At 31.8% G+C, this 18182-nt stretch overlaps 1 protein-coding gene across 1 annotated transcript in view; it reads left to right on the plus strand.

Annotated features, from left to right (window-relative positions):
• Nucleotides 1-17016, plus strand: part of LOC114332221 (frizzled-4-like) — a 266152-nt gene extending 249136 nt beyond the window's left edge. Inside the window, exons 4-5 of the mRNA XM_028281981.2 lie at nucleotides 6165-6528; nucleotides 10438-17016. Coding sequence (XP_028137782.2) covers nucleotides 6165-6528; nucleotides 10438-10663 — 590 coding nt within the window. The 3' untranslated portion in view covers nucleotides 10664-17016. The remainder of the gene's footprint in view (nucleotides 1-6164; nucleotides 6529-10437) is intronic.
• The last annotated feature ends 1166 nt before the right edge of the window (nucleotides 17017-18182 follow it).

An 18182-nucleotide genomic window follows, 5' to 3' on the forward strand; every position in this document is an offset into this window, starting at 1 on the left:
CGACATCCGACGCCCTGAAGGGCACTAAGGATTATGAGAAAGAAGAAGTATTAATTACGAAAATTATTGTGGTTTTATAACACTGGAAAAAAATCAGATGTTAGCCTGTTAGCAGAAACTGGCCAACTCGCTGAAAATAAAATCGGTGTATTTCAACCAATATCAACTTAAAAATTGGAAGTAAAATGAATACACGTTGAAAAGCTTCATAGATCCCACAAAGCCACTTGTTTAAAAACGAGAAATTAAATAGAAGTAACCACACTTGCGTTGGCCTACAAGGTCTAGTCCAAATATGTCATTTTTTGAAAAAAACTTATATAATCTAATAAAACCAGTTTATAAAATCTTTCCAGAATGTTTAGAATAATCTTCTGAGAACGATTTCCGGAGTGGAAATGGAAACGTCAAACATTAGTGAATTTAAAATGTAATTTTCGTTATACCAATAATTAAGGCTCAATCCCATATAAACATGATATTTGAAAAAAAATTTCTGCAAATGATTTTGTAATTTCAGTTTTTCATTCATCTAAATCTAATAGCATGTTGAGCAAGAAATAAAACCTAGTTTATTTAAGATTTTTTTCATAAAGTCTATTATAAATAAATTATTAACAAAGTTTATTGGAGAAGTATGCCTACATTAATCATAAATATTTATGATTTACAATAAAAATTACATCAAATATTACCTACCTACTAAAAAAATAAAAAATTATTTAAACAAATTAGATGATTTATTGAACAATTTATTTATTTAAATAATTCATATTCGTAATGTACGCAAAAAGTACATATACCCTATTCCACGAACATACGTCTGTTGTGGATTATCTCGATAACGAATATTTTACTGTGAAAATTATGAAGAACGAAAGTAAATTGTAAAATACATTGTTGTTTATTGGAACAATTATTAGAACCATTTACTTTCGCACTTCTTATGTTTCACACTAAAATATGCGTTGTCGCGATAATCCAAGACAGTCGTATATTCGTGGAATAGCCCATACCAATTAAAAAAGAAACTTCGAAACCCATAAACAAGAACCAGAGATACAGTTAACAGCTCCAATTTAAAGTTGCTCTTTCATTTTTTGATCGGCTGGATTTCCGAGTTTCAAAGCTGGCTGATTTTGAGAACCACATTTTAAAGCTTTGTGGACGATTCCTTTTTCAAATTTTCCACATTAAATCTTTAAAGTATGTTCTTTTAAATGACACTAATTAGATATTTTAATTGTTATAGACACAGCTTCTGAGAATTAAAAAAGGTACTAACTTCGTCCTAAATTACCCTAGCCTAGGAGAATTTTTTTAAAACTTGTGAAAAAAGCAACCTTTCCAAATATGACAAAAAAATTTCCGGCTTGCAATGGTTAAAAAGTTTTTGCAAAATAATTTTGCAATATCAAAATTTTTTTCATTTTTTTTTAAATAATATTGATAGAATAAAATTTCTTTCATAAGCTACCTAGGCTATTGATTAAGCACTTTAGAAAGGAACTACAACGTTGACGGGGTTTTATTGTTTCATATGGTCAATGGACCTCTAAGTATGAAAAAACCGCAGAGTGCTACCATTTAAAGGAGTGCGTTTTTGAGAAAGGGGTAAATTAGTCCATAGGCACAGGGTGAGTTCCGACAAAAAAATGTTTATTTGAAAAATAAATATTGTTTTTCGCTTAATTAAATGTTCAAACTGCCAAGAGGCAGGTGGGTGGCAGCTTTAACTTGAGTTTAAGCGAAAAACAATACTTTTGTCAAAAAAAACTTTTTTTTTCTGATTTCTGACAGAGTAAAATGTATTTTGAATTAAATAAATTACATACATTCTTCTTTTTTGTATCAATTAATTTAATTCAAAAAATTCTTTTTAGACACCCTATAAATAATTATGTTAATGTTTATATTACTGAATAGAGAATAAAATAACCTTTCAAATGTGCTATCACACGACCCCTATTCTCATTTAAAAAAATCATCGACGCGCTCAGGTGGATGACGTCACTAGTATGATACATATGCCAAGAAATCCTAATTTAAAAATAAAAACCGACCTGTTTCGGGATTTTTCTCCAAAATCGCCCATTCTCTAGAAAATGATTTATTCCAACCTAATCGTCCTCACTGTATAGGTTCTTGTTATTGAGGTTCATCTAAACCAGAGGTTCCCAAGTGTGCCCAAACCAGTGTGCCCTGAAGTCCCTGTAGGTGTGCCGCGAAATTCACATTATAATTATACTCATTACTCATATTTACACACAAGTGTGCCGTGGCTGAACGAGTTTTTAAGTTAGTGTGCCTCAAGATAAAAAAAGGTTAGGAACCGCTGATCTATTGCCTGGCAATGTTGTTTTAATAAGTAAAAATTTAGTTATAAGCTTTAACTTATTACTCAGATATTTTATCATGACATACATTACTTTCAAAAAAGAAAATAAATTGAAAAATTTTATACGTGCTTTATCCGATACCATCGAAGCATGTCATGCTAAAACGCCTCGATAGTCTCGTGTTTTCCATAAATGCATCTCTGCTGCCAACTCGACTGTCACTTTACAAAAGCAGACGACGACCGAAAACAAGCGAAACTCGAACCCATATGCAAAACAGCTGCCTATACGTGCATCGTGCATCGCGGATCCCCGATCCAGTAGACTTTGTCTGAACCGCGCTACATTACTCACGACCAGTGACATTTCAAAAATAAAAAATAAAATTTCGTTTTGGTGTGTATCTCGATGGCGAAAATGTCGTGCCGCAGTCCAATGTCCTATTCAGACGTCTATTTGGCAATTTTTAGAGGCACTGTTTTATCAGATAACAGGTACTAAATGTAAGGTGTGACATTCATTAAAAATAAATAATGACTGGAGATTTTTATACAGCTTGAAGATCAAAAATGCCACCAGATGTGGTTGTGGTTGTTACGTTGATTTATAATTTTGATAACGACATATGTCTGCTAAAATTAAATCAGCTATGCACTTGGAAAACTTGTACCAAAGAGTCTTTAAAAAATCGTTTTCAAAATTGTAAAATCTACTAATAGGCTATTATGTCCAAAAAATAGGGTTAAAGGAACTATAGCGTTAAAGGGATTTTATTCTTTCATATGTTCAATAGACCCCCAAAGGTGAAAAAACCGCGGAGTGGTTTGAAGGAGTGCGTTTTTGAAAAAGAGGTGAATTAGTGGCCATGCACTATAGCCCAGTAAATAAACGGGAAATTCGGCGATACCGTGTAATTTTCAGGGGCAACTCCAAATTGCAGGAAAATTTGGATTTAGGTTCTACTTAGCCTCCACTTCAAAGTTGAAATTGTGCAGTTGGTTGCTTTTACTTGGGAGGTGACAGTCACCCCTTCTCGGGGGTGAAAAAACATACGTTCAAGATAAGACCGGAAATGGATAAATTGACTGATTTTAAGCAACTTTTGTTCTATAGAGTTTTTTACGTAAGTCAATACTTTTCGACTTATTTGCCATTGAAAATGTTGATTTTTTGACAAAAAGACTACGTTTTCAGACGGTTTTTCGCAAATAACTCAAAAAGTAAATATTTTATCGAAAAAAATATCCTTAGCAAAAGTGTAGCTTATAAAAAACCCCAAAAAATGGTATATCAGTAAAGTCTACCAATCAAATAAAAACAAAGTTGTAGCTCATGAAAAATACGTTCCTATTCGTCTAATTCCAAATCGAATATTTCAAGGTGAAATCACCGAAAAATAAGCACTTTTCGGGAAAAACCCATTTAAAATTTTATAAAGTGTTTATAAAAAGCTTTGTTTTGATTGTTAACAAAAGTTTTAGCATTAAAAATAAGCGAGTTACGCTCAAAATAAAGTTGGCCCTCTTTTTTTTTTGTAAAAAATCATGAAAATCTCGCCGTGTTTAGCTCCCCAAATGAAATTAATCGCTACCGCTTTACAAACAATTTACTTACCTATCTATTTTTTATATGATCTGTCGGTCTCACCGGTTTAAAGTGTTTATTTTTGAAAGGGTTATAATTGAGAAAGCTTGAATGGGTCACTAATCACGAGTGTATGCAAATTTTGAACAGCCATATCTTAACAAATTTTTGTCTTACGGAGAAACAAAATGAAACTAGCATATTTATAATAGCAAAACCTACATTTTTTTACTCTTTAAGATTTTTCTAATCACTAATACTTTTTAAGTTATTTTGAAAAAATGAAATTTTTCAAAAATTTTTAGAAATTTCTTTTACTATAAAACCAAATGTTTTCAATAATAGGCACTTCAAACCAATCAAACTTACAGATCATATAAACAATACACTTACAGTTAAAATAGATGGTAAATCCAAACGATTAATTTCATTTAGGTGCTAAATAGAGGGAGGTTTTCACGATTTTTTTTTTTACCAAAAAAGGGGCCAACTGTTTTTTTCGGTGTAACTCATTTATTTTTGATGCTGTAAACTTTTGTAAAAAACAAATAATAAGCTTTTTTTCGATACTTTAAAAATGTTAATAAGGTTTTCCCGAAAAACGCTTCTTTCTTCGGTGATTTCGCGTTGAATTATTCGATTTGGAATTAGACGAATAAGAACGTATTTTTCATGAGCTACAACTTTGCTTCTACTCAATTTGTAGACTTTACTGGTACACCATTTTTTCCTTTTTTAATGGCTACACTTTTGCTAAAAATATTTTTTTCGATAAAATATTTACTTTTTAAGTTATTTGGGAAAAACGGTCTGAAAACGTAGTTTTTTTGTCGAAAAATCAACATTTTAAATCGTGAATAACTCGAAAAGTATTGCCTTACGTAAAAAACTTTATAGAACAAAAGGTGCTTAATATAAGTCAATTTATCCATTTCCGGCCTTATTTTAAACACGCGTTTTTCACCCCCCGAGAAGGGGTAAATGTCACCCCCCAAGCAAAAGCAACCAACGGCACAAATTCAACTTTGCAGTGGAGGGTAAGTAGAACCTAAATCCAAATTTTCATGCAATTCGGAGTTGCCCCTGGAAATTACACTCCAAAACGGTCATTTATTGGGCTACTAGGGTGAAAAGCACCACAATTTGACGAACCATATCTTAGTTACCGTTAGTCATACAATATTTTACAATAGACCATTCTAAAGTACAGAAACTTGAAAAAACGGGACACATCCAAGGAAGGTTTGGAAGTTGGAAGAGATACCTTCCAGCTAGAGGGGGTCCCGAAGGGCCTCCACCGTGACGTAAACATGTTAATCCATTTTTCGTGATACTGAGGTGGTTTTTTTTTATCTTAATCAGTCCATTCTTTAATTTTTTCACTCAACGAGATCCACTAACGGTGCATGGTGCATGATCAAATAGCAAAGTATCATTTATGGCAATGCTTTTGTCTTTGAAGTAACAAATAGTTTCATCAATTTGTTCCCAACTGGGATATTATTCAAAAGCATCTATTTAAACTTTGAGAAAGTAGAGAAACGGTACACTTTTCAAGATACTGTAGGCAGGTTTCGTGTTCTTTCTCGAAACTCCTTGCCCATCAGGGGCGTCAGGTTTCATAAAAGTTATTATCTACAGTTCTGAAGTTAATTTCGTCTTGTTGTGTAATACTACTATGCTTAAGAATGCATTTTATGTTAAATGATAAGAAATGTTCCCCTTTTCTTCTGGTTAAAGCTGTGAGAGTAGATTAGAATACCATTATTAACTTCCATAACAGTTTTTGTACTTCCTTCAATCTGTTTAATTCCTTGCTGAAAACGGAAAATATTCAATTTGGCTATGGACAAACCATAGGTATGCCGCAGCTAAACGATGATAAAAAATGTTAACAAACTAGAGCTTTTCTGTATCATCAACAATGTAAATACAGGACATTTAGACGTCCCGGGAGACTTTTTCGGGAGACTTTTTCGGGACCCCGGGTACAATTGTTGAAAACGGGACAATCCCGTTTTTATGAAACGTTTGGTCACCTTATTGTAGAGCGAATGATGATGATGACAATTAATTTATCTTTTTAAAAAGACACTTTTTTGACCAATTTTTCGCAACACCCCTTTAAATATAGTAAATTATACAAACAAGCGGGCTTTATTAACAAAGACTATGCAAACTATGTTAAAATTATATTTAATAAATTGTTTTTGATGTTACTTAAGATTTTTTTCTTTTTAGGAACGTGCTACATTGGCAACAGAAATTCCACAACCCTACTTTCTCTGGTACTTATTCCCTACTTCTTCTACTTTACTACTGGTACCGTACTTCTGTTCTTGGGTTGTAGCTACGTGATGAGAAAGCCGAGGTCTCTGGCTGCTGCGCCGCTGACCAATGCCGCTCCAAGAAAGGAAAGTGATTTCTTAGGGGCGATTTGTACATTATATGCAATTCCTACATTCTGTGTAATGGCCAGTATCTACTATGAGTATAACAACAGAGATAGATGGCTTGCTGGAGAGAGAAAACCTGCCTTATGGGCGTTCTTGTTAAAATACTTCATGAGTTTGTTCATTGGAGTAAGCAGCGTATTCTGGATTTGGTAAGTTGTATTAATATTTTACTTACTTCTTACTATTTATTATGCTTATCTTATTATTTAGCATACTGAAAATTAAAAAAAAATTATATATCTTTGTGTGAAAGTCCAGAACTGCTAATAATTTTAAAACAAAATGGGAAAACTGGAAACTTGAAACAAAAAATTATACTGAAACTGTTTTCTTGTGTCATTTTCTTCTTGAATCTACATCTTGTATCTAATTTAATCATTAAGTTATATATAAATATGTACGTATTTATGCCAAGTCCGTTATTGGAGCATTCTCTAGTGACTCTATCTAAAAGAAAATGAATGCCATGATCGCATATCTCATGTTGTTAATATTTTCTCCCCCAATTCGAACTCCACATTGCCCTTCCAATGCTATTATTTCGGAGTAGACGTTAAACAAAGTTGGGGCTAACACACTACCCTGTTTAACATCTCTTTGAATTGAGATTTTGTCTGTTTCTTTGCCGTCTACCAGAATAGAAGTTTCTTGCTTCCAATATAAATATTGTAAAAGTCTCAAGCCAACCATGTTAGGCCCCATCAAATGCCTTTTCAAAATCTCTAAAGCAGACGTGGTTTCTGTACTTCCCATGATCTTTGAAGTAATGTCAATCCCCAAATGTCAATGCCCAATCCTTATCTGAAACCCAATGTATTATTTTTTCGGGAGTGGGATAAACGTAGACTCAAACCATATTTTGTGGTATTATTTCAGTTTCGTATATGTTGTTATAGATGTTTGTTAGTTCTGAGACATTATCGTCATCTAGAAGTTTGAGCCAGCCTGATGGTATTTGGTCAGGGTCTGGATATTTCCCATTTTCTCATTGTTTGGTGTCTTTCTCTACTTCCGTTTTTAAAATACTATGACCAGTATTCGTATACTTTGCGGTGTTAAGTGGTGTCCTCATGTAATTAGTCAAGTTGCGAATTATAAATATTTATGTGTAATTATTCATTGTAATGTTACAAAGTTAATAGTGTGGTCTGATTTCTACAAATAGATCTGATATATTTAAGGGGAAAGGCGGAAAATGTCGCTTGTTAACATTTTTAATGTGTTTTAAATGTATTATTTTTTTTTTCGAATACTGAGAAAACTAATAAGTATTTTTGAAAAATTTAAACGCAGAATGAAAGATTATTTTATTACCGAGGGCCGAAAGTCCCTTAGAATAAATAAAAAGTTTCTTTCGAATAAAATATTTGCAATTAAAAATCACACTAAATTTTCTCTTTTATTTTGACCCCCGTAACTTAGTAAAATAAACATTATAGAAGTTTTCAGGGACTTTCGGTCCTCAGTAATAATGTAATCTGCGTTTAAATGTTTCAAAAATATTAATTAGTTTTCTCAGGATTCCAAAAAAAAATTAATACATTGAACATTTTGACAGGCGACATTTTGCGCCTATACCCTTAAGTAAAATTTATTTTAATTCAATTATCGGATCCAGTCTATTGATGCATATACTGTTATGCTATTTCATATCCATACATTTTTAATTGTTATTTCTGATATAAACTTAAAATCTGTTATATATTTGTTCATACATATTTAATCAATATCTACACATTTCTCAGCAACTCATCTCTTGGTTTGTAACCTCTGACCAAAAATGTATATGTATATCCATTATACTCTTCTTTGCCTGTTCATACTGCTTAGTTTCTGGCAACACAATAATATCTATGTAAGTTATATTCGATTATTTCATTCATAGGAGATTCTGACCAATAGAAAGCTACAGAAATAAAAATTAAACTGAAAATTCCACACCTGTAATTTTGAACCAATCAAAATACGTTATTTTGACAGATCACCATGGCAACGGAGGTATTTTATCGGAAATTTTTTGCTCGTGGGGTACCCAACAGCGAATTATAGTGGAAATTTTTTGACGTTTACAATAACAGAACATTTTTGACAGACTGGTTTTTATTTGTTTACATAATTTAGTTTTGATTCATTTTCTATCACTTGTAGTTACTCAAGACTTATGTAAAATTGAAGAATATACTATTTTCTATCTTGAAATGGTATTCCCATGCAACTACAATAGAAATTACGAATTTGAAAGCCTAAATAATTGCTGACAAAGCTATGGCGCGCTATTAATCTGTTAATGCAGCTTTGGATTTTCAAATGCAAATTTGGTGTGGAATTTTCTTACCGAATACCACGCGAAGTCAAATTAATATCCGGAAATTTTTTTTGATCATGAATATTTTTAGAAAATTTCCGGAAATAATTTGACCTCTAGTGGTATTACTAGTGATTATTTTTTAATGATTTTAACTTCCAATCGTATAGTAAGATATTTGTTCACGTGTTTAATTCTGTCTAATCAGATTAATATTATACTGAGAATTATCTGCTGTAGAAAATTACCGATAGAATTTTTTTAAGTATGTAGATTGTTTTCTGTTCAATGGCAACCAGTTTCCTAGTTTTGACAACTGTCACATTTAAGAAAATATCCATAATATACGTATTAAAAAATAATCTTACGAATATCACACGACAGTAAGAATAAATAAGAAAATAATGCTTCATTTTTACTCAAATTTGTTGTCATTGGGCAATATACAACAAATTTTCGAAAAACTGTCGCATTATTTTCAATTTATTCTCACTCTCTTGTGATATTATACCCGATTATTTTTTGATGATTTTAACTTCCAATATAGTAAGATATTTGATCACGTGTTTAATTCTGTCCAATCAGATTAAAATTATACTGAGAATTATCTACTGTAGAAAATTACCGATAGAATTTTTTTAAGTAGATTGTTTCTGTTTAATGGCAACCAGTTTCCTAGTTTTGACAACTGTCACATTTAAGAAAATATGCATAATATACGTATTAAAAAATAATCTTACGAATATCACACGACAGTAAGAATAAATAAGAAAATAATGCTTCATTTTTACTCAAATTTGTTGTCATTGGGCAATAGCCACTCGAGTCCTGCGGGCTCTCGTGTCTATTGCCAGACAACAAATTTTCGAAAAACTGTCGCATTATTTTCAATTTATTGTCACTCTCTTGTGATATTATACCCGATAATTTTTGATAATTTCTCGTCGTTAAGTATATTACGTCAGATGCCCTTCGTTGCTATGAAAAAATACATTCAGTGACATTAATGACAATTAATGTTTTAAAAATTATAAAAGTGATGACTTTCAACCGTCAAATATTTATAACAACTGTGTGTTTAATTGTACTAATTTGTACTTACATAAATAAATTACAATAAAATTTAGGTTTTGAACAGTTTTATTCATGAAATAATCGCAACAAATTGCACTTGATCTCTAAAATTAATATAGAATTTTAGAGCTCTTGTGCAATTACTACTGATAATTTCTGATGCAATTTCTGTTTTTTATTTGAAATTCCACATAATGCTCCGTTGGTCCGAATCTCACGTTTTTCTAGCCAGTGGTCGTAGATTTTATCCATGCGTGTTCCTATTCCGAGGCCAAATTGCTGGTATTTTTAGTGGCTACGTTTTTTAAGATGGCAAATTGCTGATTGACCGCTCTAGCCACTAAGGTTTGAGGACTAGGCTTTTCTTTCTATTAGCTTTTCCTTTAGTAGGCGGGCGTTTCTGATTTAAGCGGCGGAAATTCGCCTTTCATGTTTTCCCTTAGCCACGGTATATCATTACTGGAGTCAGAGGTACAGGACTGGGTGAAAATATGGAAATGAAATAAGACTTGTTACCTATTGATTCTCGATACTTATTCGACATTCTTACTACCTATTGAACCATATTAGCTATGTAATGCAGTACATAAATACAATAATAATATAGAAAAGGGTAGCTTCAAATTTATAGTTTTGCATTGTAATTAACTTGAATAACATTTAATTACTTTATTTGCAGGTCGATGAAAAGTGTAATGGCCTGGCGATCAATTCTAAGACGCCTTGGACCAAGAAAGCAGCTACCTTTGAAAGTGCAAACGATGCCCCAGGTGATGCGATATATGCCTGCCCAGACATTAAGTACGAGTCTGAGCACGACTTCCAAACATTCTACTAGAACACATCCACATAGGAAACCCAGAGTTCATCACCACATGCGATCAGGAAGTGAAACGGTCATCTGATGGCCTTTTCTGTATATTTTAAATATTTCCCAAATCAAATGACTAAGGTTGATAAACCGTTGTATGCCAAAAGTTGTCTCTAAAGGCATGTATTCACTATGTTCGCAAACTTCTCGCGCTTCGCGCTCCTACAACTGCTCCAACGGATACGGTATACGCTCCTCTACTGGCCGGTTTCACCAACGACAAATCGTAGTTTATTCTATGAATAAAGTTATTCGACCAATAAACTCACATTTCTGCATTTTACTAACGTCAAATAAGACTTATTTTATTTATTTATTAAATAAATATTGACTCTTCGAATAAATTGACAAGTTAATTTCGCTGTAAATATCTATAAGAAAGTAAATTCGTCAGTTTAAGTTTAAATTATCAAAATTATATTGAAACAAAATAAAAATATAAACGTCTAATAAATTTTATTCGACGAATAGCTTATTCGTTGATTTATTTGTTGTTGGTGAAACCGGACCTACGTCATATAAACCGTCACCGATTGGGGCGCTGATGGAATGGATACATGCCTTTATATTTTGGGGATAAAGGTAAAACAAAAATTATTTAAACACCACGAAACAAAGTGGTAGTATTAGTTGTAATTAAAGAGGCATTACGTATTTTTTACATAATAATTTTATCCAAGTGACAGCTTTATTTAAAATATTGTTAACGAGTGTTGATGTAGAAAAAAACAATACAATTATTATTTAGTTATTAAACCGGGTGTCAAAAGACGCGGGACGGGCGAATATTTCGCAAAATTTGCATCGGATCGAAAAATTGGAAAACACGTTTTTAAACTTTTTAAAAAGTCTATCGAGTGACATCAAGCATGATCCCTTTTACACCCACCCTCTAGGTGTGAGGCGGGGAGAGCACAACTTTGACATATTAAATAAGAACCCCGTTTTTATTTCAAATTTGGATTTCTTATGCAAAAATAAGTAACTTACCTATGTTCGAAACATTTTTTCGAATTGTTGGCAGATTGCGCTATAATCGTAAAAATTCGATTTATCCTGATACCATAGAAAAATTATGGAAACGGTCTAATATCTCGAGAATGGCACTGTTAAATAAAAAAAAAACCTTTATTTTTGTCTAATGTTTTTAATATTTTCAAGAATCTCATCCTCTTCACCTTTACACCCTGGGGTGGGGCGGGGATAACTTTGAAACCTTCAATAGAAACCATATCACCTTTTATTGTAGATTCAAATTCTACGTAAAAAACTGTATTCAGTACCACAAAAATAATTTTGCAGACTTCTGATTTTCTGTGATTACAGCGCCATCTATCGCGAATGAAGAAAAGAAAAGAGCAGACAGAACTTGTTTACTTTTTTACGTAGAATCCGGATCTGTAATAAAAAATAGCATGTTCCGTTTAAGGGGACCGGTACAAAGTTTCGGCTCCGATGTTATTTAAATGGGATTAATTTTTTTCGAATCCTGAGAAAACTAATATAAGTATTTTTGAAAAAATTAAAAGCAGAATGAAAGATTACGTTCTTGCCGAGGGCCGAAAGTCCCTGAAAACTTCTATAATGTTTATTTTAATAAGTTACAGGAGTGAAAAACTAAGAGAAAATGTAGCATGATTTTTAATTTCAAATATCTCATTGAAAAGAAAGTTTTTATTTATTCTAAGGGAGCGTTCAAATATTACGTAACGCGATTTTTGAAGATTTTTGACCCCCCCTCCCCCTACGTAACGCACTGTAATGGGCGTTTAACTATTACGTAACGCAATTTTTGAAGATTTTTGACACCCCCCCCCCAACGTAATTTATTGTTTATTATTTATGGAAGATCCAAGCAGAGAATACACCAGGATAATATATTCTGTGATCCAAGTACTTTGTTGTTAAAGATGTTCAAAATTGTAAGCGTTCCATTAACAATATGTTATTAAAAATCACTTTTATCACTTTTCTCGATTGACTATTAGTTTTTGTCGTACAGTATATAGATTATTACAATCACTAAATACATAATTAGTGAAAAAATTATATTAATTAACTGAATTACTAATTAAGGCAATTATCAATTGCCTTAACCAGTTAAGCTAAAGTTGTTAAGAACATTCAAAAGCCATCTCTTTAAAGTTAATGATGACATTGTCAAGTAATGTTTGGATATCCATACCAGTGAGAATTTTACTACACGTAGTTTGCCGTGTAAAGCCAGAAAAAGTAGGGATATCCGTAAAATATTTGCGCCTACACTCTTAAGATTTCAAAGTTGACCTCCGCCCCACCCGCAAGTGGTAAAGGTGAAGGGTCGTGATTTTTCATTTAGAAGTGTATTTCTCACAGTTCTCTCAACGAGCATATTAGACCGTTTCCATTATTTTCCTAGGGTATGGCATGGAAAAGCTGCACAGATTTGTTGAACCAGGTTCTGTGGTTAACCAGGATATTTTTCCTTGTAGGTTGTAGGAGAGCATATCTGGATTCATTTTGCATAATGTCTTTGATGTACTGTAGCTTTCGAGATTTGATACTGGTCAGTACCTCTCGGTTCTTCTTCATTCTTCTGAGGACCGTTTGATTTGTGACTCTGTCCATCTAATGGATCTTAAATATTCTCGGATATAGCTACATCTCAAATGCTTCCAACCTTTTGCACATATCTTCGTTCAAGGTCCACGATTTAACACCACAAAAAAGGGCAGAGAAGACGTAGCATTGCAGCATTCGTACTTTTATACCTGGAGAGTTGTTGTTGCTCTTGAATAAGGCCCTCATCAGGTTGAAGATGGATCTTGCTTTTCCGATGCGCGCTCTTATCTCCTGGTTGTTGATCCATTCTTCATGTATTATGATTATGGTACCGAGGTGGTGGTAGTGCGCCATTCTCTGTACTGGGGTTTGGTTAACGTAAAGTTGGCCTTCTGTTTATCTTTTTCTTGTTAATTATCGTGAGCGTTGTCTTCTACGCTTTTATATTGGTTCATATTGTTGACTGTACTACACGATTTTGTTCATAAAAACTTTTAAGTCTTCACTCATTCTCTGTTGTATATCAATATCGTCTGTTGTAGAGTATCATACACGTACCCGTGCCTTTTGCCTCGGGTATATCTATATAATTATTAAGTTTCTTTTGCTTATTTTTTATGTATTGACTATATCCAGTGGCGTGCGCACTGTGGGTGCCGCGACACCCACAATTGTGACCGAAGGGCGCTAAAATTCAATACTAAATTAGAAAAAAAAAAAGATTTATTGTGTATGCCTCGCCAATGTGGATAAGTGAAAAGTAAGATGATTCCATAAAATTTGCCCTCGTAACAATCGTTGAAATACACTCAGGTGCAAAAAATCGATCCACTGAAAATTTGGTCATTTTGATGTCTCGAATTTCCTAAACCTGTTGTCCGATTTAAGTGATTTTTTTACCATGTTATAGCCTTATTCATTAACAATGTCATTGTAATAATATTGTTGTTAGACAGATAAACTGTCATTGTATACCGGGTGTACGAAAAACTGTGTTTCTTTCTCAAAGTTCGCAAAATACTGAAATTAAAACCCAACTATAGCTTCAGGTTTTCTCAACATTCTGTTTTTAGATTCATTCGCTTATGTTGGATAATAAAAAAGTTAGGTAATTTAACAATTGGCCATGTTGGTCATCAGTACAGGGTCTTTCTAAATAAGTGCGACAAACTTTAAGGGGTAATTTTAATTTTACATGAGAAAATAATGACAGTTTGCTTTATAATCATATGTCCGCAAACGCTTCGTTTCCGAGATACGGGATGTTCAATTTTTGTTTACAAAATGACGATTTATTTATTGCTTTAAAACCAGTTAAAATATGCAGATAAAATTTGGTGGGTTTTAAGACGTAGTTATTGCAAATTTTTTTACATACAATTAAGAATTTTATATTCACCATTGGCGTGCATACGGGTAATATGATCGGTCATAATACCCGTTTGCGCGCCAATGGTGAATATTAAATTCTTAATTGTATGTCAAAAAATGTGCAATAACTATGTCTTAAAACCCACCAAATTTTATTTGCATATATTCACTGGTTTTAAAGCAATAAATAAATCGTCATTTTGTAAACAAAAATTGAACATCCCGTATCGGGGAAACGAAGCGTTTGCGGACATATGATTATAAAGCAAACTGTCATTATTTTCTCATGTAAAATTATCCCCAAGTTTGTCGCACTTATTTAGAAACACCCTGTACTGATGACGAACATGGCCAGTTGTTAAAGTACCTAACTTTTTTATTATCCAACATAAGCGAATTAATCAAATAACAGAATGTTGAGAAAACCTGAGGCTATAGTTGGGTTTTAATTTCAGTATTTTATAAATGCTAGGATAGTCCACAGGGTGGTGCGAGCTTTGAGAAAAAAACACAGTTTGGTTCGTACACCCAGTATACAATGACAGTTTACGTGTCTAGCAACAATATTATTACAGCGATATTGTTAATGAATAAGGCTATAACATGGTAAAAAAATCACTTAAATCGGACAACAGGTTTAGGAAATTCGAGACATCAAATATGACCAAATTTTCAGTGGATCAATTTTTTTGCACCCGAGTGTATAATAAAAAAAAAATAAAATATATATCATCAATAATGTAATTAATTATATTTAATTAACTTTTTGATATCAGTGTAACTACTAAAAGAAAAATACATTTAAGAAACATATTTTTTTTATTTTACATTATCCAGAATTTTATATATGAGGCAAAAACTTGTTAACTTTATCGTTAACAATTAGTAAGTAAGAGATACAAAGAATTGAAATTTTTTTTTATTTTTTAGTTTGCTCCTTTAACATTTTTTAATATTTTAGAAAATAAAGTTTATTATAAAGTTAGGAGAGTTAGGGGCAGTAAAATTAGTCTCGGCACCCATATTAGAAATATGCTGCGCACGCCTGTGACTATATCTTATGTATTTCTCTGTAACCGAGAACTCTATTTTTATAGAGTAACTCGTTGCGACTATAAGCAATAGGATTAATAATATACAATACGAATAACACTTGTTTTGTTTGATTTCTACATATTTTTTGTGTAATGTATATCCCAATTTAAAGGTAAAATTTGTTAAAAGTTAAATTAAAGCAAAAACTTATCCTGTACAGAGTTCAAAACTGTAAAAATTATTATTGTACATATTACATAATAGACAAAAGTATATTCTTCCATTAGAAATATTTATTTGCATTATGGGAAGGGTCGAGTAAAGAACAGAAATGCGCTTAGAACTTCTTCTTGTATTTTGTAATGTTGTAAATAGTCTGTGATTATTTGTATACACAATATTTATTTTTTATATTAACTATTATTCATGGCCATTATCTTTAAAACAATGTATATTAAAAGAGAATATGTTCTACTATTTATATTACTGAAAAAAAAAGAGATTATCCATCTATATAAAATCAGTATTTAAAAAATATTTAAAAATCCTTTATAAACGGTATATTTTTATAAAAAAAACCCTCAAAGGACCACATCTAAATCACAGAACGTTTTCGATCTACATAGATCATCATCAGTGCAATAATGATACAGGCAAAACATATGCTGAGCCTGAGCCACCAAAAATACATGAGTAAAAACTCTTTAAACGTTAACACAATATGTTACGAGTTACAATATTATTAAAGAATCCAAGTGATGGATAAAAATCCGTATTAATACGTCCTGGGCAACCCACGTACCTTGTGGAGAGTCATAAGATGCCAAAGGCTATATCCATATTGATTTTTATCCATCACTTCGACTTTTTAATAATAATGGAACAACTCTTACTTGTGTTACGATTTAAAGGGTTTTTACCCAAGTATTTTTGGTGGCTCTGCATGTGATTGGCCTGTATCAGCACTGATGATGATCTATGTAGATCAAAAATGTTCTGTGATTTATATGTGGTTCTTTGACGGCTTTTTCATAATTATACCTTTTATAAAGGATGTATGCTTCACATAATATAAATAGTACACCTATATTCTTTTTTAAAATGTCTTACAAACATCAACTATTTTTTCATTTTCTATCATTTTTAAATCAATGTCAGTTTTATGGCAGCTTGTATTTCATGTTTCATAGGAGAGGGTGTTAGACTTAACTCTAAATAAATATCCTCAATCAATAATAGCACGATTTTTTTTCTAGTGTACACATTTTCGTTTTTGAATATTGTAAATATTAGCGTGCCATTTTATATTATTCCTACGATGTCTTAATTATAAGACCTAGTTTTTATAAGATTTTTATACATATTTTTTTTATAAATCTATGTACTTACAAACTATTTATTTAGTTATTTAGGTTTGTGTAAAGTGTCTTGTGATATGTGTTTAGATATAATTAAATAAAAAGTTTATATTTAACTAAGTCTTTTAATCCCCCTTTATTCCAATATAAACTGTAAGACAGTAAAATAGTGAGTGAGCGACAGTGGCGGCGCCTGGTGTAAAGAATTGGGGGTGCACACATAATATCTTATATATAAAAATCAATTGCTGTTCGTTAGTCTCGCTAAAACTCAGGAATGGCTGGACCGATTTGGCTAATTTTGGTGTTGAAGTATTTGTGAAAGTTCAGGGAAGGTTAATACGGTTTTATATAGTCATTTTACTAGCCACCAAAATATTTACAGCTATATGTATAAAATGCTCTGGTCGCAGTGTTAGTTGCCATATTCTTCCGAAACGGTTCGACCGATTTTTATGAAATTTTACAGGTGTGTTTGGCAGGCCTAAGAATAGGTTGTTATCTGTTTTTCATACCCGTACGTCACAAGCGGGGTCGCCGATGACGCCATAACTCTCATAATAATGACGTGAAAAATACGAAATTAAGTAGGTAGACCCCTTGCTGAATTCCGAGCAGAACCGTACTAAAATTTTTTCTCTAACGCAATCGGTGTCCGAAATACAATATCTCAAGACGTAGAAATATTCTCCGAGGACAGAAGAAGAACGAGCGACAAATTTCATAAAAGAGAAGTGAAACAGTTTAACTTTGGGACTCAAATTGGACAAAATATGAATTTTTTAATTTTGCGAAATTTTCAAAAAATATCTCTAACGGAACTTTTCTGCCGAACCGTAAGCAGGAGAAAAACTCTGAGCACACGAAAAGAACAGATAGAAAATTATAAAATTTTATTTAATTTAATTAATTTTGTTTAATTTTATTTAATTTAAGTATTTTATTTATTTTCGTTTATTTTATTTTATTAAATTTTATTTATGTTTATTATATTCTACATATTTACTTCTATTTAATTTTATTATTTTTTTTATTTATTTATTACTTTTATTTAATTTGTTTAGCTTTATTTAACTGTATTTAAATTAATATGATTTTATTTATTTGTATTTAATTTTATTTATTTTTGTCTAATTTCATTAATTTTATTTAATTTTATTCAGTTTTATTTATTTTATTTTCTTTTATTCAATTTTATTTAATTTTAATTTACTTCATTTACTTTTTTATTTTATTTTGTTTAGTTTT

The sequence above is a fragment of the Diabrotica virgifera genome, chromosome 6 (genome assembly GCF_917563875.1).
Source record: "Diabrotica virgifera virgifera chromosome 6, PGI_DIABVI_V3a".
Taxonomy (NCBI): Eukaryota; Metazoa; Arthropoda; class Insecta; order Coleoptera; family Chrysomelidae; genus Diabrotica; species Diabrotica virgifera.